The 23,403-nt window shown below is 40.6% G+C and overlaps 1 protein-coding gene across 1 annotated transcript in view; it reads right to left on the bottom strand.

Annotated features, from left to right (window-relative positions):
• Positions 1-1,757: 1,757 nt before the first annotated feature.
• LOC110221664 (histone-arginine methyltransferase CARM1-like) overlaps positions 1,758-23,403 on the bottom strand; it is a 252,429-nt gene continuing 230,783 nt past the window's right edge. The window contains exons 9-13 of the mRNA XM_021006365.2: positions 22,501-22,586; positions 19,307-19,396; positions 16,597-16,734; positions 12,290-12,379; positions 1,758-2,511 (exon numbers count right to left, since the gene is read on the bottom strand). Coding sequence (XP_020862024.1) covers positions 2,502-2,511; positions 12,290-12,379; positions 16,597-16,734; positions 19,307-19,396; positions 22,501-22,586 — 414 coding nt within the window. The 3' untranslated portion in view covers positions 1,758-2,501. The remainder of the gene's footprint in view (positions 2,512-12,289; positions 12,380-16,596; positions 16,735-19,306; positions 19,397-22,500; positions 22,587-23,403) is intronic.

The raw sequence follows: 23,403 nt of genomic DNA, 5'->3' as shown, positions 1-23,403 counted from the left end.
ATATTCCCCAAAGAACAAAAGAATTATAATGAAACCTCAACAAACTGAGATATTAATCTCCTTGCAAAACTAAAAGATTTAAAAGATTTGGATCAAGCCTTATATATAAATATATAAGGGTCTTAGAAAGTTCTGATAATACCCTAATGGGCTTCATTAAATGAAGAGAAATTCGAAGTATAAGTAGCTTCTTCAAGTGACTTCTCAGTTGGTCTTTTGGGGCCTCATCAGTCTCTGCAACTTTCAATCCTACCTAGAGGCAGAATAGTTTAGTGAGAAGAGCGCTGGACTTGGAAGAGTTAGAAGCCAGTTCAAATCCCCTCCCTGCAACGTATTAGTTATGTGTCTCCAGGCAAGACATTATTCGTTTTCATCTCAGATTCCAAACACTTACAACAGGGATAATTCTTACTTTATCTTCTGCACAGGGTTTTTGTGAGAAAAGGCCTTTGTGAACCTTTAAGGGTCCCACAAATGTGAGTTTGTGCATGTTAGAGCTGCCTTTTTGAGATGAAGAGATTTCCAGAGGAGAAGGAAGTAAACCAGCCGATGCTAAAGCCAAGAGGCCTTTGTTTTGTGCATTTTGACCTATACAAGAGAAGGCATTTGAGACATGACCTATACAAGAGAAGGCATTTGAGACACCTGTGGGGTTCCAGGAGAGGAGAGGAAAGGAGAGAAAGGATGAACCTGGATCACAGTTAATGGACAGATAAGGATATAACCAGCTCTCTGGAGTGGGCAGGTACTATCAGAAGCTGATCCAGAGCTGGGGTGTGTTCAGACCTTGGGGACCTGATCTTCAAGCCACAAATAGATAGCTCTTATGAGAAGCAGCCCCCCAGCTTATGCCAGGCTCACATCACTCCATCAAGTTGGTGGGGGCACACCTACATAGTCTCATGCAACCTTGTTACAGGTTGCCTATGATGCTTGTGACATTGCAATGATTATTCCATGCCATGATTTTACATATATATGTATGTGTATATATATATGTATAAGTATGTGTATATGTGTATATATGTATATGTATACATGTATATACACACACTCACATATGGATATGTTGTTTCTCCCACTAGAATCTAAAGTCCTCAAGGGCAGGGACTCATCTTTGTTTTTGCATCCCCCATCTTTGTTTCAGCTTTGTTTTTGTGTTCCTAGTGCCTGGCACATAGTAGAACCTTAATAAATGCTTGCTGATAGGAGACTTAGATTTTTAAGACTGTCTTGAATCTAAGACACATGCTCTACATTTCCAGGCAGAACTCTGCAAGTGAATTTGTATCTATATCAGGAAGGTTACTAAATCCTTGCTGATTAAGAGATTGAGGGCGAGAACAAAGGCAGGTTCCTAGATCATTAGAGCCTGAAGGAAACTCAGAGATCAGCTAGTCCAATCCTCTAATTTTACAGATGAGGACTAAGATGTGCACAGAAGGGAAGTGACTTGTTCCAGGTCACAGAATTAGTTACTGGCAAAACCTGGAATCGGTCTTCGGGCTTCTGGTCCAGTGTTCTTTCCCCTCCACTGTGTGGCCTAGCTTAGTTCTTGCTCCCATTTGGGATCCAGTGGGAGAAGATTGCAATCGGGCTTCATTAGAAGGTATTATACTTGACATGGCATCCATTTTTACAATGATTGTTAGGCTCAAGGGAGAATTCTGCTCTCAAGAAACCATAATAGCTTGATCTCCGATGTACAACAAGTGTCTTAAAATAAATAGAAGAAGAAGAGCCTCATTAGTACCATATGTTGTAAATTTTTATTGTAAACTTAAGAGAGCTTACAAAGGTTATATATTTATTTTCTTAACCACATAGTCAGCAGATTGGCAAATGATGAGGAATATTTTTTGACATCAGGGTATTCAGTTGAATGAATCTGGCAAAAAAAATTCTAACACATTTTTAACACATTGTTGAGCAGTAGGAATAGCTCCTGACATACTGGAAATGGGAAAAAGGATGCAGTGCATGGTTTTAAATAAGTAACATATATGTTGCTTCTTAAAATTTTTTTTGCTATTTCATGTGTGTTTGTGTGCATGTGTATGTGTAAAAACATGAGGTAGGGCTTTTGTTTTGTTTTATTATTTTTATTTAAAGAGAAGACTATGCTTCAAAAAAGTATAGAAATAATTGTCAGTTTTACCAAAAAAAAAAAAAAGAAAGAAAAAATAAGGGGAAGGGGTAGAGGTATGAGTCTAGAACCATTTCAACAAAGCTCTTAAGAACCATCCCTCAAAGTGCACTGTATTAGGTGTGGGCCCAAAGAAGTCCCCAGACCTGAGTCTGAGATTTTAGAAAATGAGCCTAAAAATAAGGATATTTCTTCATTATGTAACTGACATAAAATCCAGGGTTGGAGCAAATACAGTTAACACAGCGATATGAAGTGATGTCACAGGAGTCCACGGAGGAAGGAATATCAGTCTCACAGCCAGCTTGGCTCCCAGGCTCTTAGTTCAGCCTTTTGGCTCATTCTACACTGTCTTCTATGCATACCTAAAATGGAGAGAGTGAAGAATATGGGGCTGATGTTAATCAGGGTTTGCCCAGGGTAGAATAATTTCATAAGAAGGTAAAGTCTGCCAGGAAATGAATGCAGGAGCTCCATATCATGGTTAACAAAGTGTTGACAAGTAGAGGGCCTGTCAGATCTCATGATAATAAAGAGGTGAGGCTGCAGCTATGCTGATGCTAGGATAGCACTGAGTTCAAATCCTAAGTTCAAATCCAAGTCCTGGTAGTCACTAAAATTATATGACCTTGGGCAAGTCACTTTCCATTTTCAAAGCTCTGTAGGTCTTGATCTATATCTAATCAGTTCTCATTTCTACCTTCACAACACTTTTCGGACATGTCTCCTTCTCTCCAGTCATATAGCTGCCACCCTGGTATAGGCCTGTATCACTTTAAGTCTAGACTATTTGGGGTTTTTTTTGGTGAGGCAATTGGGGTTAAGTGACTTGCCCAGGGTCACACAGCTAGTAAATGTCAAGTGTCTGAGATCAAATTTGAACTCAGGTCCTCCTGACTCCAAGGCTGGAGTTCTATCCACTGAGCCACCTAGCTACCCTTCAAGTCTGGACTATTGCAATAGCCTTGTGGTTGGTCTTCCTGTTTTAAGTTTCTCTTTCCTCAATTCTTCGTCCACTCAGCTAGCAAAGTGACTTTACTAAAGCATAGGTCTGACTATGTCACTGCCTCCCCGTCTTAATCTATAAATTCCTTTTTTTTTTCCAGTTGTTTCAGTGGTGTCTTTGTGACCCCATTTGGGGTTTTCCTGGCAAAGATACTGGAGCAGTTTGCCATTTCCTTCTCCAGCTCATTTTACAGATGAGGAACTAAGGCAGACAGGGTTAAGTGACTTGCTTAGGGTCACACAGCTAGTAACGTGTCTGAGGCCAGATTTGAACTCAGGTCTTCCTGATTCCAGGCCTGGGGCTCTATCCACTGCACCACCCAGCTACCCTATAAATTCCAATGGCTCCCTATTAATCCTGGCACAGAACACCCTCTACAACCTGGCTTCTTCCTCTCCTTCCGGTCCTACGTCACTCCTGTCCATAGACTACAATATGGCTATCATGTTCCTTAACCCTGACTCTCTATTTCCTGACTCCATCCTTTTTTACTGGCTGTCCCCCAGGCCTGGAATGCTCTCCTTCTCCAGCTCCAACTCCTAGCTTCCTTCAAAACTCAGGACCAACCTCACCTCCACCCTCAGGAGGCCTCTCCTGGTCTTCCTCACTGCCAGTGCTTCCCCTCAGAGATCACCTTTATTTTCATTGTAAACATCTTGTATGTACGTAGTCATCTGCACAATGTTTCCCTCTTTAAAACAGGAGCTCCTTGAAAGCAGCAGCTGCTTTTGCCTTTCTTTGTATGCTGAGTGCTTAACTCCAGGCTTGGTTGCTCAGAGAAGTGTTGAATAGATACTTGTTGGCTGACGGTAAGGAGAAAGTGTGATGTAGTGAAAAGAAAATTGGACCTAAGAGTTGGGAAACCCACATTACATCTCTAGCTCTTTCACTTATCAGCCTCGTGATCTCAAAAAAGTCACTAACGTCTCAGTTCCCTCACTTGTAGAATGGGAATACTGTTGCTCACATTCCATTACCTCACAGGGATCTTGAGGGAGAAGGATTTGTTCATTTTAAAATGCTACAGAAATGTAAGTTATTGTGAATATTATAAAAAACTGGCCAACCTGGTCCCTACTGGCAATCCTATGTGAAAAGGAAAAACCATTTAAAAAATCCTATAGAAAGCTCTGATTTCCATAGATATTAATCACAACCAAGCTGCTAGAAGTCCAGTCAAGTCCTCCCATGGACCCCAGCTCTAAGACAACTGTCCTTAAAGGCCTCTCAAATGATGACAAGCTCACTATTAATTTATTTCAACAGGCAGGTCCTCCCATAGCCATTCTCACTTATTTAATTTTAAAATAACAACAACTATAACACGATAGTGAGCATTTACACAGTGCACTATGTTTTGTAAGGTACTTTTACATGTGTCATCTCACTTGATCTTCATAACGATCCTGTGTTGTTGTTCAGTTTTTTCAGTTGTGTCTGACCATTTGTGCCTTCATTTGAGGTCTTCTTGGCAAAGATACTGGAGTGGTTTGCTGTTTTTTTCTCCAGCTCATTTTACAGATGAGGAACTGAGGTAAAGAGGGTTACATGACTTGCCCAGGGTCACACAGTTAGGAAGTGTCTGAGGCCAGATTTGAACACAGGTCTTCCTGACTCCAGGCCCAGTATTCTATCCACTTTGCTACTTCGCTACCAACAACCCTGTGGGTAGATGCATCTCCATTTTACAAATGAGGAAAACTGAGGCAGCAGAGGTTAAGTGACTTGCTAGTAAGTGTCTGAGGCTGGATTTGATTCCTGATTCCAAGCCTAGCACTATAATACCTAGCTGCCTGTAAATGATGTGAATGGTGGATTTTGAAATACAGGTTTATTTTACCACAGAATTTAGATTTTTTTTTTTTACAACATATGTGATGTGACTGCATTCATACTATTGGGAATTTATTTGAGACACCTGGTAAGGTTTCACTGTGCCCAGGTGTCTCTAACAAAGTACCTACCTGCCTACTATCATCTAGCCTTCCACAGAAGGAAGTTAACATGAATTGACAGTTTCTGGAGGCCTAGAGGGCCATCTGAGATGCCTAAATAGAGGGAAGATTTTTTTTTAATAGGCTGAGTCTTTAGTAATTGTTGTCTTCCAGAATCCCTAGGGTCTCTTAGCAAAATAACACATCATTTATTTGGTTCATTTCATAATTCCTCTCTGCATTCTGCTCCTGACTGCAGACTTCCTCTTACACTCTGTCCCAGGTGGATGCTGTCCCTCCCTACCAGCCCTTCAGCTTTTTTGCTTTCTTTTAAGTGTAATCTTCCTTCCTTAGAATGTAAATTCCTCAAGGGCAGAAACCATCTTTCCTTTTGCTTTGATTTGTATCTTCTACTCTTTTTTTTGATACAAATTTATTTATTTGTAGTTTTCAACATTCATTTCCACAAGTTTTTGAGTTCCAAATTTTCACCCCTTTCACCTTCCCCCCACCCCAAAATGGCATGCATTCTGAATATCCCTTCCCCTAGTCTGTCCTCTTTTCTTTCTCTCCCCCCTTCTCTTATCCCCTTCCCCTTCTATTTTCCTGTAGGGCAGGATAGACTTCTGTACCCCATTTCCTGTATTTCTTATTTCCCAGTAGCATGTGAAAACTTTTTTTTAAACATATGTTTTTAAAACTTTAGGTTTCAAATTTTCTCTCTTCTTCCCTCCCCACCCACCCTCATTAAAAGGCAAGCAACTCAATATAGGTTGTACATGTGCAGTTATGCAAAACACTTCCATAGTAGACATGTTGTGAAAAACTAACTCTATCTCCCTTAATCCTATCTGCCCTCCCATTTATTCTATTCTTTCTTTTGACCCTGTCCTCCTCAGAAGTATTTACTTCTGATTACCCCCTTTCCAATCTGCCCTCTCTCTATCATCCCCCTGCTCTCTTGTCCCCTTCTCCCCCTATTTTCTGTAGGGTAAGACAGATTTCCATACCCAATTGAATGTGTATGTTATTCCCTCCTTAAGCCAAATCCTATGAGAATAAGATTTACTCATTCCCTCTCACCTTCCCCTGTTTCCCCTCCACTGTAAGAGACTTTTCTGTTTTTTTGTGAGATAATTTACCCCATTCTACCTCTCCCTTTCTTCTTCTCCAAGTATATCCTCTCTCATCCCTTAATTTTATTCTCCAGATATGACCCCTTAATCTTCAACTCACCCTGTGTCTTCTATCTATCTATCATCTATCTAATATACATACCTCAACTACCCTAATACTGACAAAGTCTCATGAGTTATAAATATCATCTTTCCATGCAGGAATGTAAACAGTTCAATCTTAATAAGTCTGTTATGGATTTCTCTTTCCTGTTGACCTCTTCATCTTCTACTTGAGTCCTGTATTTGAAAGTCAAATTCTCTATTCAGCTCTGGTCTTTTCATCAGGAATGCTTGAAAGTCCTCTATTTCACTGAATGACCATTTTTTCCCCTGAAGGATTATACTCAGTTTTGCTGGGTAGGTGATTCTTGGTTGTAATCCTATCTCCTTTGCCCTCCGGAATATATTCCATGCCCTGCGGTCCTTTAATGTAGAAGCTGCTAAATCTTGTGTTATCCTGATTGTGTTTCCACAGTACTTGAATTGTTTCCTTCTGGCAGCTTGTAATATTTTCTCCTTGACCTGGGAACTCTGGAATTTGGCTACAATATTCCTAGGAGTTTTCCTTTGGGGATCTCTTTCAGGAGGAGATCTGTGGATTCTTTCAATTTCTATTTTGCCCTCTGGTTCTAAATATCAGGGCAGTTTTCCTTGATAATTTCTTGAAAGATGATGTCTAGGCTCTTTTTTTGATCATGGCTTTCAGATAGTCCAATAATTTTTAAATTCTCTCTCCTGGATCTATTTTCCAGGTCAGTTGTTTTTCCAATGAGATATTTCACATTGTTTTCTAATTTTTCATTCTTTTGGATTTGTTTTACAGTGTCTTGATTTCTCATAAAGTCACTAGCCTTCCAATTGTTCTATTCTAATTTTTAAGGAAGTATTTTCTTCAGTCTTTTGGACTTCCTTTTCCATTTGGCCAATTTTTCTTTTTAGGGCATTTTTCTCCTCATTGGCTTTTTGGACCTCTTTTGCCATTTGGGTTAGGGCATTTTTTAAGGTGTTAATTTCTTCAGTATTTTTTTGGGTCTCCTTTAGCAAGCTGTTGACTTGTTTTTCATGATTTTCTTGCATCACTCTCATTTCTCTTTCCAGTTTTTCCTCTGCTTCCCTTACTTGCTTCTCAAAATCCCTTTTGAGCTCTTCCAAGGCCTGGGACTGATTCATATTTTTCTTGGAGGCTTTGGACGTAGGAGCTTTGACTTTGTTGTCTTCTTCTGGTTGTATATTTTGTCCTCTTTTTCACCAAAGTAAGATAATATAGTCTGACTCTTTTTGTGCTGCTTGCTTATGATCCTGGACAAGGTAGGAGTCTGCTTCCAATGTGAAGAATGTACTGTCCCAAGCTTTAGGGGTTTGTACAGCTGTTTTCAGAGATACTTGTAGGGACCTGTAAATTTTCAGTTCTTGCAAGGTGGTATGATAAGGGGAGAGGTGTTTACTCCTTTCCTGGCCTGTGACCACAAGTATTCCTTTCTGCCCTGTAACTGTGAGGAGGGGTTTCTCTCCACAGCCACTACAAGCTCCACCACACCAGCGCTCCTCCTCACCCTACCACTGCCGCCCAGAACTGTGACCCAGATCCACACACGGGCAAAGCAAGAGATTCCTGCCTCAGCACTGGGAAAGAGATCCCTGCAATCCCTCTCTGATCAGCCACTGGATTCCCCCTCAGTCTGTGGGCTGGAAGCTCAGGAAGCAGCTGCCCCCCCCCCCGGGCCATGCTCTTGGGGAATGAAGCTGAGACCCAGCCTTCCTTTCTCAGCACTGACAGAAATAGACTTTTCCCACTGACCTCCTAAGTTGTCTTTGGCGTTAGTGGGTTGAGGAGTCTGGAAACCTCCACAGCTGCCTGTGATTCAGTCCTCTGAGGCCTGCTCCAGGTTTGCTGCGGCCTGTGTGACCACGCCGTGCTGCTCTGTGCTCCAGTCCGGCATGATACACCTTTCTGATCAATCATCCAGGTTGTGTTGGGCTGGAAATTTGTTTCACTCTGTCTTTTTGTGGGTTCTGCTGCTTCAGAATTTGTTTAGAGCCATTTTGTATGAGTATTTGGAGGGGTTTGGGGGAGAGCTTAAGCAAGTCACTGCTTTCATTCTGCCATCTTGGCTCTGCCCCCCTGTATCCTCCACTAATTTAAGAGTTAAGGAGCCCTGTATCCTCCACTCTTAACACAGTGCAAGGCATATAGTAAGTGATTAATAAATGCTAGTTGCTTTGACTTAACCTTACATGTGCATGTCCTTTGGGCAAGAGCCTTTGAGGAGTCTGCAGCAGTGGTAGGACGAGTGTTACGTGATCAAGAACAGTCACTGGATTTAAAATTAGAAGGGACATCTAGCCTATATCTCTGAAGTTAGAGATCATCTAGTCTATAGCATCTCCCTCCCCTCTACTCCATTTTGCAGATCAAGAAACTGACTTCCCTAGCAGTCAGTTGGCTTGCCAAAGATTGCACTGTTAATAACTGGGGGACCCAGGAACTGATCCTTTCCTTTGACTCCTAATCTAATCTAATGCTTTTTGTACTATATTCTGCTTCCTTCCCAAGGCAGGTAAGGGGATAGGGACAGCCAAAATCAAATGCCTATAACTTCAAGGTGGGAATTTTGTTCTCTTTCTGTCTTGGCTCTCCTACCTATCTAACTGTTCCTTCTCGGTCTCGATTGATGCATCTTTATCCTGGTTGTACCTACTAACCATGAGTGTCCCCCAGGCCTCTGCCGGAGCCTTCTATGCTACCTCACATGGTGATCTGATGGATTTAATTAGCATCTTTATAATGATCATTCTTAGATCTCCTTATCCAGCCTTAATCTCTCTACTACTGGGCAGCTAGGTGGCACAGTGGATAAAGCACTGGGGTTGGAATCAGAAAGACTTGTCTTCCTGAGTTCAAATCCAGCCTAAGGCAGTAACCAGCTGTGTCACCCTGGGCAAGTCACTTAACCCTTTTGCCTCAGTTTCATCATCTGTAAAATGAACAGGAGAAGGAAATGACCAACCATTCCTGTATCTTTGCCAAGAAAACCCTTAAAATTGGGTCACAAAGAGTCCACTACTGAAACAATAACAACAATCTCTCTATGACCTTCAGTCTGATGTCCTAAAGACATCTTAAATTCTCAACATATGCAAAATTGAACTCATTATCTTTTATTCTAAACCTTCTCCTTTTCCTAACTTCCCGATTACTGTCAAGGACACCACCATCTTCCAAAATCACCAGACTTGATTGAACTTCACTGCCACACTGGACTCCTCACTCTCTCACTGAGCATATCTAATTTTTAAGTCCCATTGATTCCCACTTCACAACATCTCAAGTTATATAATCCCCTTCTCTCCTCTGTCACTGCCACTGCCTTGGTACAGGCCCTCATCACCTAACACTTGGACAACTACAAAAGCCTTCTGTTAGGTGGCCTTCCCTCAAGCCTCTCTCCACTCCAGTCTTTCCTCCATTTATCCAAAGTGATCTTCATTTTTCCGTGTCAATCCCCATCCACACCTCCCATTCAATAAACTCTAAAGGCTCCCTATTACCTCTAGAATCAAATATCACACCCCCTTTTTTGTTTGGCTTTTAAAGCCCTTCATAATCTGGCCCCTTTCTATCTTTCCTGACTTCTCATAACTTACTCCCCTCCACAGAATCCACATTCGTCTCTTTGTTCTTCCTTGCACAAGATATTACTTCAACCAAGTCTGTGAATTTTCACTGGCTTCCATGCCTGGGATGTTCCTCCTCTTCATCCCCATATCCTGGCTTCCTTCAAGTCTCAGCTAAAATGCCACCTTCTGTAAGAAGCCTTTCCAGGTTTCACTTAATGCTAATGCCTTCCTTCTGAGATGATCTCCAATCTATCTTGTGGATATGTTCATACATAGCTGTTTGCATGTTGTCTCCCCCATTGGATTGTGATCTCCTTGGGAGCAGGGATTTTTTTTTTTGCCTTTCTTTGAATTTCCAAAACTTGGCACAATGTTTGGCACATATTAGGCACTTAATAAGTGTTGCTGACTTGAGCTGACTCGAATCAAGCTGATAGCTAACCATCCCTATCTGTTAACTGTTAAATACTGGAAACTGAAAACTCGGCACGTATCACAGTTTGTCTGCAAGCAGACCTGCTATCGCTGAGTATTAAAGTGTAAGGGAACCATAGAATAAAACCTCTATTTTATTGCTGCCTCAAAATCCTGGTAATTTGGACAATGACACTCTTAGCCATGACCCGATACATGATGAACTTAATTTTGCTAAAATGGCTGAGACTCCTTGTCACAATATCCTCAGAGTGGTAACTCCATGAAACAGATTAAAAGAAAAAGAAAAGACTAAATTTAAACTCAAGCCTACCAATGCATTGCAAGGACTCACATATTTTTCTACCAAATCATTTGCTCACAAAGCTTGCTTCTGGGTCTTTGTTTCACTTCGTGTTTCAAGGCTTAGCATACTTGTCGGTACATGCACATAGAGAGGCACCCTGGAGAGGTGAAATGAGCCCTCAACTCCTATCAGGAGAGACTTGGGTTCAAATCCTAGTTCTGACCCTCATAAATTGTATGACTCTTGCATACCCCTGAACCTCAGTTTCCTTATCTAAAAAATGAAGGCCATAATAATTGCATTACCTACCTCACTAGGTTGCTAATGTGGGAAGCACATTTTAAGAGTTTAAGTTCTATGGAAAAAATGTACTTTTATTTTATCACTTCTGGAAATGTATTTTAAAATTGGGTTTCTTTAATTTTCTCCCCTCCTTATATGTTTTAATATCATAAAGGCCCCAAACAGTTGGAATATAAGCCTTTCAGACAAATTATAAACAAGTAAAAACTCAAATTTTTAATAAAGAAGCCCAAATTGGTAGTAATCATTTGTTTAATTAGTGGTACATTTCCACTGCTGATTTTTAAATTAGCTTGTTTTGAAGAGTGGTAGAAAGTATGGAAGCTACTAGAAATTTTGAAGAAATTAATGTTTTATCCATGTCATTGAAACAAATTAGTACAATTCACTTTACATAGTATTTATATTCCTGAAAACTTGCATTGAAATGAAGTCAAATTTTAAATGCAACAGGAAAATGTGCCATTTTTAAAAATCATAAGGTAAATAATATTGACACATTAATATCAATATGATTTATTGTGTTTTATATACAATATTTCATTTGAGACGCAAAACAATCTGCTCAGGCAAATAGAGCAACATTTTCATTCTAATTTTGCAAATGAGAAAACTGAGGCTGAGAGATTAAATGACTTGTTCCTAATCACAGAGCTGGGAGAGGCAGTGGGATATAGTAGGAACAGTACCGGTTGGGGACCAGTGATTTTGAATCCTATCTTGGCTACTTACTATGCGTGTGACTTGGGGAAAGGCACTCTCTTAGTTTCTCATCTCTAAAATGAAAGGGCCAGATTGGATGACCACTAATGCCCTTTTTGGCTTTACCATTCTGATTTTAATAAGTGGCAGAGCTGGGGTTCAAACAGATCTTGGGAGCCCAATACCAGTGTTCTTCCCACTGAAGCTCTCCATCTCACAGAATGGTGGGGCTGGAAAAGACCCAGGAAGAGCAAGTGAGCTGCCAAGTTTATGCAAATAATTAAAGACCAGAACTTAGGCTTTGACTCCTAATTTATCTCTTTTCTGGTCTACTGTTTCATCATATAAATCCATAGATTGTTAGAGCTGGTAGGGTCTTTAGAAATCATCTAGTCTAGCCTCATTACATTTTATAGATGAGAAAATTGAGTCTGAGAGAAAGGAATTAGCTTGACCAAGGTCACAATATTAATAAATAGCACAGCCTAGATGTGAACCCAGGATCTCTCACTCCAAATTCAGTACTTATCTGTAGAGTCCATTTAAAAAAGTTTCCTACTGTTGGTGATTTCCCCCCTACCTTTTAGTGGCATGGAGTTGTGTCAGCCCTTTATTTGTGCCGCTGATCAAATGAGACTATACATTTCACTTACATTTGAAATATTGAAGAGGATTTCTTACCTAAAAAATGGGTTCTTTAAGTCAAGAACATTACCCGACTTGAAGCCTGTTTGATTCACTATGGCCACAATCTGAATGTCATAACTCTGTCTGTAATACAAAAAAAAAAAGAAACATGTTAACTTATAATCAGCCTTCATAGCTCCTTTGCCAGAGAGTGGCATTTTCAAGGTACTAAATGAAAATATTTGACATCTCTATCTGCCCCCTTCCTGCTTAATTGGGGGTGCTATAACTATTTCATGTAACTGCCTGAAAAATCCAGGAATATTATGTCAGGACCTGTCTAAATGAATTATAGAATCACAGAATGTCAAGGCTGAAAGAGATATTAGAGATCTAAACCAAGCCCCATCCTTTAAAAGAATTCTTTTTTAACTAACAAAAATACTTATTTTCTCTTCTTCCCCTGCCTCCTCATTGAAAAAAGGGGAAAAAAACCCCTTGAAACAAATATGCATCATCAAGCAAAAAAAATTCCACTTTGGCTATGTCTAAAAAATTCTGTGCCCTAAGCCCGTCACCTCTGTGTCCTGAGGTGGGCAGCATGTTTCATCATAGGTCCTCTGGAACCATGGTTAGTCATTGTGTTGATTAGCATTCTTAAGTCTTTCAAAGTTTGTCTTTGTAGTATGGCTGTTATTTTTCTCTTGGTTCTACTCACTTCACTCTGCATAATTTCGTACAAGTCTTCCTATGTTCTTTGAAACTCCCTCCATCATTTTTTATTTTTTTTATTTTTAGGCAGTTGGGGTTAAGTGACTTGCCTGGGGTCACACTGCTAATGTCAAGTGTTTGGTCTGAGACCAAATTTGAACTCAGGTCCTCCTGACTTCAGGGCCAGTGCTCTATCTACTTTGCCACCTAGCTGTCCCCGCCCCCCATTATTTTATTATTTTTTTTTTACAGCACAACAGTATACTATTTATGATCATACACCATCATTTGCTCACTCATTCTCTAATGGATGGGTACCCATTTAGTTTCTAGCTCGTTGACCCACAAAAAGAGCTGCTATAAGTAATTTTATACATATGGATCCTTTCTCTCTGTCATATTCTCTTTGGGGCATAGGCCTCATACTGATATCACTGGGTCAGAGGGTCAATCTTCCTTCTGCTCATCTTAAAGGTAGGGAAGGTATAGGGAAGATAAATGACTTATTCCAAGTCAAACAACAGTAAGAAGGAGAGTCAGGACTTGAACCTAGCTCTTCTAACATCCTCACACTCTTTTGACGACTCAACTTTGTCTTATTTGTAGAATGACAAAATCTCAAACTTGGAAGAGACCTCAGGTGTCATCCAGTTGAACTTGTACTTGAACAGGAATTTCCTCAACAACATTGTCAGTAAGTGGACAGCCAAGCTTGAAAACCTCCAGTGTTCGGGAGTGATTTCCTCTGAGACAACTGATTCTACCTTGGGACAGTTAGAAAATTATCAATCTGAAATCTTCAATTTAGGATGACAGGATTTAGAGTTGGAGGGACACTTGGTAGCTGCATGATTATGGGCGCATCATTTCACATCTCTCAGACTCAGGTTTCTCTTCAATCTGATGAGGGTAATAGTAGTGCCTATCTTACAGGGTTGTTGTGAAAAAGCACTTTGTAAACCATAAAGCACTACAGAAATGTTATTGTTACTGAGGTTGTTCCTAGAAGTCTGACTAGAAAACATTTTAGGTTCCAGACAGCTCTTTTGTCCAAAAGAAAAAGTGGAAACTACTAGGGGCTTAAAATGAGTTAAAATTACTTTCTTCTTCTCAATTTAGAAACATGACTCAGACCACAAAAAATTTCCATTTCCTAAGATATCAATCACCAAAAGCAGGTAAAGGCTTTAAGCAAGGCTCAAGGGAAAAAATCAGATTTTGAACTGTAGCTCTCATTACAAAGTCATAGAATCTCCATGTTGGAAGGCCAGCTAGTCAACACCGTACCTGGGCAAAACCCCCTGTCACAGGAAACCCAAGAAGTGAGCATTTAGCCTCTTCTTCAGGACCTCCATTGAGGAGGGGTGCACTCTCTCCAAAGAAGGTTATTCCTACCTTGGACAGCTCTACTTGTTTCCAAGTTTTCTTCCAACCCTTGTTTGGTAATTCTAGAGCAGGAGTTCTTAATCTTTCTTGTGTCACAGACCCCTTGTGCAAATGAATGAAACCTACCAATCCCTTCTCAGAATAACATTTTTAAACATCAATTGTTTAAGGGAAGTAATTTAAGGAACTGCTAAATTTAGAAGTTGGTAAAAATAAAGATCTATTTTTTTCCCCATTCAAATGCCCCCTGAAATCTATTTGTGGACCATAGACTCCCCAGGTGAAGAAGCCCTCTTCTAGTTAGATCAGGAGATAAAGAGAAAAGTGTTGGTGGGAAGAGCCCTTTAGTGGTCTCTAAGTCATTAGTTAGGCTGCACCACAAATGACACATATGCAGTCTGTCACCAGGTCTACAGGAGGTCTCTCTGGCTGGGTAGGAACTTGTGACCTGCTGCAAAAAGGAAGATCCCAGGGACACCTCCATATAGGACGGCAACACTGGAGGAGGAGGCTTCACCTCAAACTATAAGATCATGATTTGATTTTCTTGCCAGGTACAGTGATGCTGCCAGCTTAAAAAACAAACAAAAGACCAGAACAAACCCCCCGCCCTCAAAAGAGAGGCAACTTTTTAAAAGGGGGAAGGAAACAAGCATTTATTAAGTGCTTACTCTGTGCCAGACAGTGTGCTAGGTGCTTTACAAATACTATCTTATTTGATCTTCAAAACACCCTGGGTGGTAGGTGCTGTTATCATTATCATCATCATTATTATTATTCCCATTTTATACTTGAGAACATGGAAGCAGATAGAGGTTAAGTGACTTGCCTGGGGGTCACATAACTAGTAAGTATCTGAGACTATTTAAACTCAAGACTTAATGACTCTACTCTCAGTTCTCTAGTCACTGCATCACCTGTCTACCTAAAAGTACTGAGTCTCTTCTAAGACTTCAGAACAAAACATTCAAATCAATTATTTGGTGAGCTGTAGACAAACAAATCAAACCCCAAACCCCAAACCCACTTGTTCACTAAACTGTTTATTTTTCAATCTTAATATGGACATAGTGTACAGCTGTGAGTGGGTACCAGGCCTCATTCCATAGGCCTACTGGAGCCAGCTCAAACCAGCCTGAACTAGAGCTAATCATTAAATTTTCAGTGTGAGCATTTACACTTCTAAAACTGGCAAATTTTATAAATCAGGAATTGATTTATTATTTTGTTGACAGTATAGACTTAAGAAAGTGTTAACAATATAGATTAAACTTACCAGCACACCCCTGACTCTATCCATTGGCTCATAAGATTGAGGACAGGAAAAATAATCTGCTTAATGAACTAATTTTTCATAAGCCATATCCATAAGGCATAAAGGTACAGAGACCATTATAGAGGCAGTGTGGAATAGTGGGAAAAGTACCAGATCAAGAGTCAAAGGCCCTGGGTTCAATTTTAGTTTGGTGTGACTTTTGGCAAGTGACTTCCCAACTCTGGGCCTTCATTTCCTCATGTGTCAATTGAGGGGGCTTAACAAGTTGATCGCTAAGGGGGACTCCAGTTATGAATCCTACAGGGAATGTTTTCCACACGTGGATGGGTTATGCCTATCTGGAAGGACACTAAAGACCCAAAGCTAGTCCCACTGTACCTCTCCCACTCCTAGAAAAGGCTCTAAGGGAGAAAATAAATTCAAACTCTTTGATGATGACTGCAAAGTGGAAATAATAAGTTTACTAAAAAAAAAATTAAAAAGGACAAATCAGGATAATGAATGCAGAGGCATCATTAAATCTATTAGCATAATGAAGCATCCAAACAAATTATGTGCTGTCACAGCAGTGACTTTTCCCTGCAATGAAAATCAATTTTGTGCACTAAATTTGGTGGTGTGTGGCTAGGTGCAGATATCTGGCTGCCTTGTTCTTTGTCTTCCCTATTTTTTTTTAAGGCTTTTTATATTAAATCATTTGGCAGAAGAATGATGAAGTGGTTTCTTTCTTCTACTTCAGTCCAGTGGAAAAGGCTGCCCTTATGGTTGTCTGGAGTCCCCTTTTTTTTACTCTTCTCCAGGCCAATAGTGAAATTCCACCCTGCAGACTCAGTGGAGACAGAAAAACAGCTGACCCTGGCCAAGGCTCCCATCACCCTTCCAAGGGCTGCCACCTTAGGGGCTTTTCAGTTTCTGGTGTCTCCCCCACTCCTCACAAGCCTAGGTAACAAAGTAGAAATCTGCTGTCTATTGGAGCTTGCCTACTTACCGCTTATTGGCTACAAAGAGCACTTTCCCTGAGAGAGTTTCTCCTTCCTTGGCAAAAAGAGGCGTCTGAAGGAGACAGCGCACCTGATACCAGTGAGTCAGGGGCTCTGTTGGGGCTGTGGACAGCCAGACTGTGACCCTGTCAAGCCAAAAAAGAAACAAAAGGTCATTGGAACTCTAGTCTTCTGTAAAAATTCTTTATTTCCTAAGAAAAAGCCAACAATCCTCTAGCTTGGGTTCCCAGAGTCACTCTCTTTCCTTTATGTAAGAAATCCTAGAATCTTGCCTATGTGACCCTGGGTAAGTCATTTTACTTCTTGGGTCCCAGTTTCCTCATCCATAAAATGGGATGTAGAGAATGTCTATAATTTCTCTGATCTCTAGAGCTATGATTCTATGATTTAAAGCAGGGGTCAACAAACTATGGCCTGAGGGCCACATCCAGCCCACTTGCCTGTTTTGGTACAGCCTGGCACCTAGGAATTGTCTTTATGTTTTAAAACTTGGGGCTAAAATTTGTCCCTCCCCTAAGATGCCCCCCCCCCAGTTTAAAGAAAGGATCACAGGGTTAGGTGAAAGGTGAAGTATCTTGCCAAAAGTGAGGGAGTGAGTAGCAAAGCCAGGAAAGCCACTTAACCTTTTGGGGCCTCAGTTTCCTCTTTCATAAAATGGGGGAGGGGTCTAGACTAGATAGAGCTATTATTCTATAATTCTTCCCTTAATTCTTGTAGTTTAAGAATGATACAAGGAGAAAAATGACCACCACAATACTGTTTAGACATCTAGTCAGGATCTGGAAGGGGTCCGTGTTATTTCCATTTCTAAGTCTATAATACTATGATATTATTGGACTGCTAGTTTTCTTTCTCCTAATTCAGTGCTCTTGCCACTATGCTGCATTGTCTCCCGGATTCTCCCCACTCCCCAGAGGTGGTAGCACAGATCCAACACAAAGGGCCAGGTTTTCAAACAGGTGAATGGATTAGAGTTGTCCCAAACCAGAAAGTTATATCCTATGAGAAGCAGTAAGTAGCTGCACACATTAAATCAGCAATTAAGGCTTCTTGCCTGGGAAACGGAAATCTGTGCATTAGAGAGAGTGAGGGGAAACATTGTGGCTAGAAAGTTACAGGAAAACAACTTTGACTTTCCAGCAAGTAGCAAACTCCCAATCCCTGGAGGTCCTCAATTTGAGACTGGGTAACTACTGTTAGGGATGGCAGAAAGGCGATTCCTGTACTGGTACAGATTGGACAAAAGGATCTCTGAGGTCTCTCCTGATAGTTCTCTGTTTCTATAACTGTGCTAAAGATTGGAGTAGTCTAGGGCTAAGACATGTACTTAACAGAGTTCTCTTGTGGTGTGTGCATGTTTGCATGTGTGTGCATACATGTTCTGGCCCGGCATCATCAACATACCTCAATAAGAATGGCAGGGAGCTTGGAGGAGAGGGACAAGTGCAGATTGGGTAGGGGGGTGGAAGACAATGAGGGAAGAAATGTTCAACCCCTTCCTTCTTTGCTTTGATGACACTGCATGTGCCTGTACCCATGGCAATGATGTCAGAGAACTCAGGGATGCCTCCATCCCATGCAGAGGACCTGGAGTGGGATTACTTTCTGGGAGGGGTTATATAGCGTATAAGAACAAATGAAGATCTGGCAATCCAAGCCAGGAAGCTAGCTTTCTTACTTACTTAATCAAGTTATAAGCATATATCCAGGCCAAAAAGGGAGTCTATAGGTATATCACACCCTGCCACAAGCAGTAATTAGGGGAAAGGAACAGGCATTTATTTAAGTGCTCCTCTATGCCAGGCACTGTGCAAAGTTCTTTTATGATCCTCAAAACACCCCTGCAAGGTAGGTACACATTTTTGATCTGCAATTAAAGGCTCTGGCTTGGGAAATTAGAATCTGCACATCAGGGTGGTGGGGAAACAGTGACTAGAGCAACTTTATATTTCCAGGCACATGAGTCTGCACTAAAGCCAGTCAGAATCAAGATCAGGTTACTGTGGTTGTATTTATTGGGGAGCAAGAGGCAGGGAGGGAATTCAGATCTACAATTTCATTGGGATGGGGAACTCCAGGTATGAAAATGCTATCCACTGATACCAATCACCAATTTTTCTACAACTTGTAGTTTTTTAGAGTTGCTTGGGAAGACTGAGAAGTGACTCACTCGGGGTCACAAAGCTAATATGTGACAGAGCCAGGGTTTGAACAGAGGCCTTTTAGACTTCAAGGTCAACTTACGTCATGCTACCTCTCTTATGTTTGGAAAGGGGCAAGAGATTTGGTTATAGCATAGTAGGTCTGTAAAGAGAAACATTCCCAGATCACAAACATCACAAAGTCACTGGTTTCATAACTTTTAATTTTTAAAGTTAGAAATGACAGGATCAAATGAGATGCTTTTTGCAATCCTGAAAGTGCTATGAAAATGTGATCTGATAGAACACTGCTCTAGTCTCGGAGCTGCGAGTCTGGGTGGGTGGAAGTCTGGGCTCTGTCACTTACTAGCTCTGTGACCTTGGGCAACTGTGTGACTTTCTGAGTCTCAGCCTCCACAATTATGAAGTGGAGATAATACTTGCATCATCTACCTTGATGGGATAATGTTGTGAGGAAAGCACATTGTAAACCTGAAAACACTCTAGAAACATGAATTATTATTGTTGTTATTGTTACTGTTATTGTTATACGTACAGTGATCCAACAAATGCCACATCGAACCAAAAAGCCAGGCCATGGATGAGACCAGATTGCATCATATGAAACATGAAGGGAATTTCCACTCTGTGGGAAAAGAATGAGAAAATCTGAGGACACAAAAATAAGACACGAACTTGAGCTGTATATTTCATGGAACTACATCTTAAAGGGACCTTCAAGCTAAGCCCAGGGCTTAGGTTCTTCATTTGTAGAAAGTGAGGAGGTTGGTATAGATCTTAAAGCCCTAAAGAGGGGAAGTGATTTGCTCTGAGTCACAAAGTGAGCAGAGCTTGGACTGGAACCCAGACCTTCTGATTCTAAATCCAGTGCTCTTCCAATTCTATCAATGCTAGCCTGCTAAGATTCTACTGACTTTTATTCCTAGATTGTTTTTGCTATAACAATGAGCGTTGCACTTTCCCTCTCAGCATGCCTTGATTAATTAGTTGACTGATAATGACAGATGTCAGAAGGAACTAATTCGTACATAAAAAGTGCCCCAAGGACCACAGAATTATGCCATACAGAACACTGACCACGTTAGAATGACCCCAGTGTTTGGAGGCTGTATTGTCAGGACTCTGGAGGTATGGCTTGGTTTTTAAGGAGATGGTGATTCAGTGACAGATGACAGTTCTGGGGTCTTCATCCACACATGGTGACATCTGACCACTCCATATGGTTCAGCTCATCCAAACACAAGTAAAGTGTCTTGGAAGTTGGAACAATTTCAGTCTTTTCTGTGCTTAATTCAAACCAGCTCATCCTTGCTTTTGTTTTGATGCAAAACAGTAACCCTGAAATTTCCCCAGTTTCCCATTCATCTTTATAGTCAGGGAGTACAGAGAGTGAAGTCACTATCAAGAAAATCTACCTTCACTACGGTCAAGAAGAATGACAGCCATTCCTTTGAGTGCCAACACAAGAGTGGTGGCATGTTCCCAAAGCAACAAGATGGGCGAGGGGAGCCTGACTAGTTCTCTAACCAAGGCCATGAAGTGAACATCAGCATCAGAGTGCCGTCACTAATTGTCCCTTGCTCAGAAAGGTGATTTAATTGCTTAGGGAATCTCCATAAGCATTTTGCAGGAATGGTCTTGATTTGTGAGACAGCCAGGGCTGGACAGTGGAAAGCACACAGGCTTTGGGATCAGAAGACGCGATGTTGTGGGGCCGACTCCACTATTTAAGAACCAGATGGTTTTGAGCAAGTCACAACTTCTCGGAGCTCAGTTTCCCCATGTATGAAATGAGGATAATGAAGTTATTTAGTCTAGTCCAGTTCTCAAGAGGAATCTCCTTCTCTTGACAGCCATTCATTTATCCTCCATCTGAAGACTTCCAGGGAAGGGGAAACCCAATAAGACAAGGCAGCCACTTCTAGTTTTTGAACAGCCTGAATTGACAGGAAGTCTTCCCTTTAATAATAATAATAATAATAACAATAACTGCATTTATATAGTGCTTATATAGTTTGCAAAACACTTTACAAATACTTTATTTGATCCTTAGAACACCTCTGGGAGTTAGGTGCTATTATTATCCCCATTTTAAAGATAAAGAAACTGAGGCAGACAGAAGAGAAGTGACTTGTCCAGGGTCACATAGCCATTAAAAGTATCTGAGGCTGGGTTTGCACTCAGGTATTCCTGACTCTAGATCCAGTGTTCTAACCATTGAACAACCTAATTGCCCCCAGTTCTCCTCTTTGCATCTGTCACTGACTATTCCTCATTCTGCCATCTGGAGCCAGGGATGACACGTTTAATGTATCTCCTTAATGACAGCTCTTCAAGTACTTGAAGATACTGATCCTGTTTGCCCTAAGTGTTCTCCTCCTTTGCCAGGCTAAACAGCCTCAGTTCTTTAACCACTATCATCTAGCATTTAGTCTCACCGTCCTGATCATCTTCTTCTGGACATACTCCAGTTTTTCAATATCCATCCAAAAAAGAGCTGCCCAGAACTGAATACAACACTCTAGATATGGTCCAACCTACTTTGACTATTTCTGAAGGCTGTCCTGTGTACAAAAATAAGGTGTCTATGAGTGTAACTAGTAAGATGTCAAGTGCCATGAAAATATGAAGTATTAATTATTATTTTGTCAAGTAGAAAGCCCAACTTGATTGCAGTTGAGATTTACTTTGGGAGTCAAAAGTCCTAGGCCTGTTTCTGGCCATAGACCAGAGGTCCAAGAATTGATAGAGCAGGGGTTCTGAACCTTTTTTGTGTCTCGGACCCTGCTGGTCATCTGGTGAAGCCTACTGCCGCTTTCTGAGAATAATGCATAAAATAAAATATACAAAGTTACAACAGAAACATTTTTTTGCATCCAAGTTCACTGACTCACTGAAATCTATCCTTGGTTACGAACCCTTGGACTATAGACTCATTCTGGAGATCTGTGTACTGTCTGCCTGCTTTCTTTTTACCCAAAGAAAGTATATCTTTTACCAAGCATCAGTATTCATTGGGCTAATTTCACCTTCTTGGAATCTAAACTATAAAAGCAACTTTTAAGTTAAAGCTTTAGCTTTAAATAATTCACTGTGAGTTGTTCTTTCTACTTGATATAACAATCACTACCTAATATTTGCATAGCACTTAATAGTTTATTAATTGCTTTCATAGATATCTCACTTTTGTGAGATGCTTCCTGGTATTTATGAGGTGCTCTGGGGAAAGCAAAGGTTTCCAAAGTAAACTGAAATTCAACAGGGCCTTCTCCCACTTTGGGCTTCTCATCTCTCCCAAAACAGAAAAATAGGAGATGATCTCCAGGATTTCTTCCATTTCTACAGCCTATGATTTCATGTTTCAGCTTGCTGCACTGTGGAGTTCCTATTCTCTTGCTTCTTGTGTGTTCCTGGGAAAGTCACAACCTCTCTGTCCCTTAGCTTCCCTTCTAAAAAAGATATTTAATCAATCTGGAGAGAAAGAAGTAAAACAATTATAAGGGATCACATGGGAAATGTATCACCTTCCAGCAAGATAGAACCAAGCCAGAGCTCAACCTTTAAAAATTTCTCCACAGGAAGACAACTTTACATATGTATGACCAGATCCCATACATGACCCTAGCTAGGCTATGTGGTAAAACTAATTGTTGAGTTTTTTGAGGAATGTTGAAGTTAGGGTAGGATTAAAATTATGAAAAAACAGGAACAATAATGATTTATACTGACCTGTGCAAGTCTTCCTCTTTGGCTTCAATAAAATTGACAGTATATTTAATTGTCTGAGCCATCAAAATCCTAATGTCAAATGTATCCTGTGGAAAATAATCATTGATATTTGCATTTTGTCAAGATAACCTGAAGACAATATAGATTATGCTTGTTTTCATCCAAAAAGTTCTGATCACTTGGAATTATGAAGCACCAGCCCCAAATTCAATTTTAAGTTGTTAAGTTAAAAAAAAAACTGGTATGGGAGAGACTGAATGACATTCATTTATTTATTCATTCAATAAACATTTAATTAAATGTTTACTTTGTGCAGGGTGCCAGGAAAGATAGAAAGTCTAGATAAGATATGGCACCTGACTTCTTGGAACGTGTATTCCAGGAAGAGGATATGACTCATGAACAGATATGGATGACAAGACATGATAATGCATTGGACCTCCATAAAATCCTATTCCAATGACTTGTGGTAGTATGGAGATAACCCTGAATTTTCGAAGGCTGTGCCAGAGGAAAGCAAGTTCTAGTAGGTTGTACCATTTTGGAAACGCTTTGTGTATAGTTTCAGCAAGTCTTTTGTCTGCTTACCAAGAACTATGCCAGCTAAGTTCAGATAGGTCACAGAGCTCATCTGTGTGTGTGTGTGTGTGTGTGTGTGTGTGTGTGTGTATGTCTTACAGAGACACTGTAAGCAGACAATGAACTAGGCCAAGAATTAAAAAGGAGGGGAATGGGATGGATTGCCTTTTGTAGAATTGTATAGTTCCCAATTTTTTTCTTGAAACAGATACACTTTATTCAGGTGTTGGTCAACTCAATTCAGTAAGTATTTATTGAGTGCCTATTGCATACCAGGTGTCATGCTAGTTACTGGGGATAAAAGGACAAAAATAAAACAGCCTC

Source organism: Phascolarctos cinereus, unplaced genomic scaffold (assembly GCF_003287225.1).
Source record: "Phascolarctos cinereus isolate Bilbo 61053 unplaced genomic scaffold, phaCin_HiC Scaffold_4;HRSCAF=312, whole genome shotgun sequence".
NCBI classification, from domain to species: Eukaryota; Metazoa; Chordata; class Mammalia; order Diprotodontia; family Phascolarctidae; genus Phascolarctos; species Phascolarctos cinereus.
Note: the sequence above shows the minus strand (reverse complement) of the source record. Positions and strands in the feature narration are given on the sequence as shown.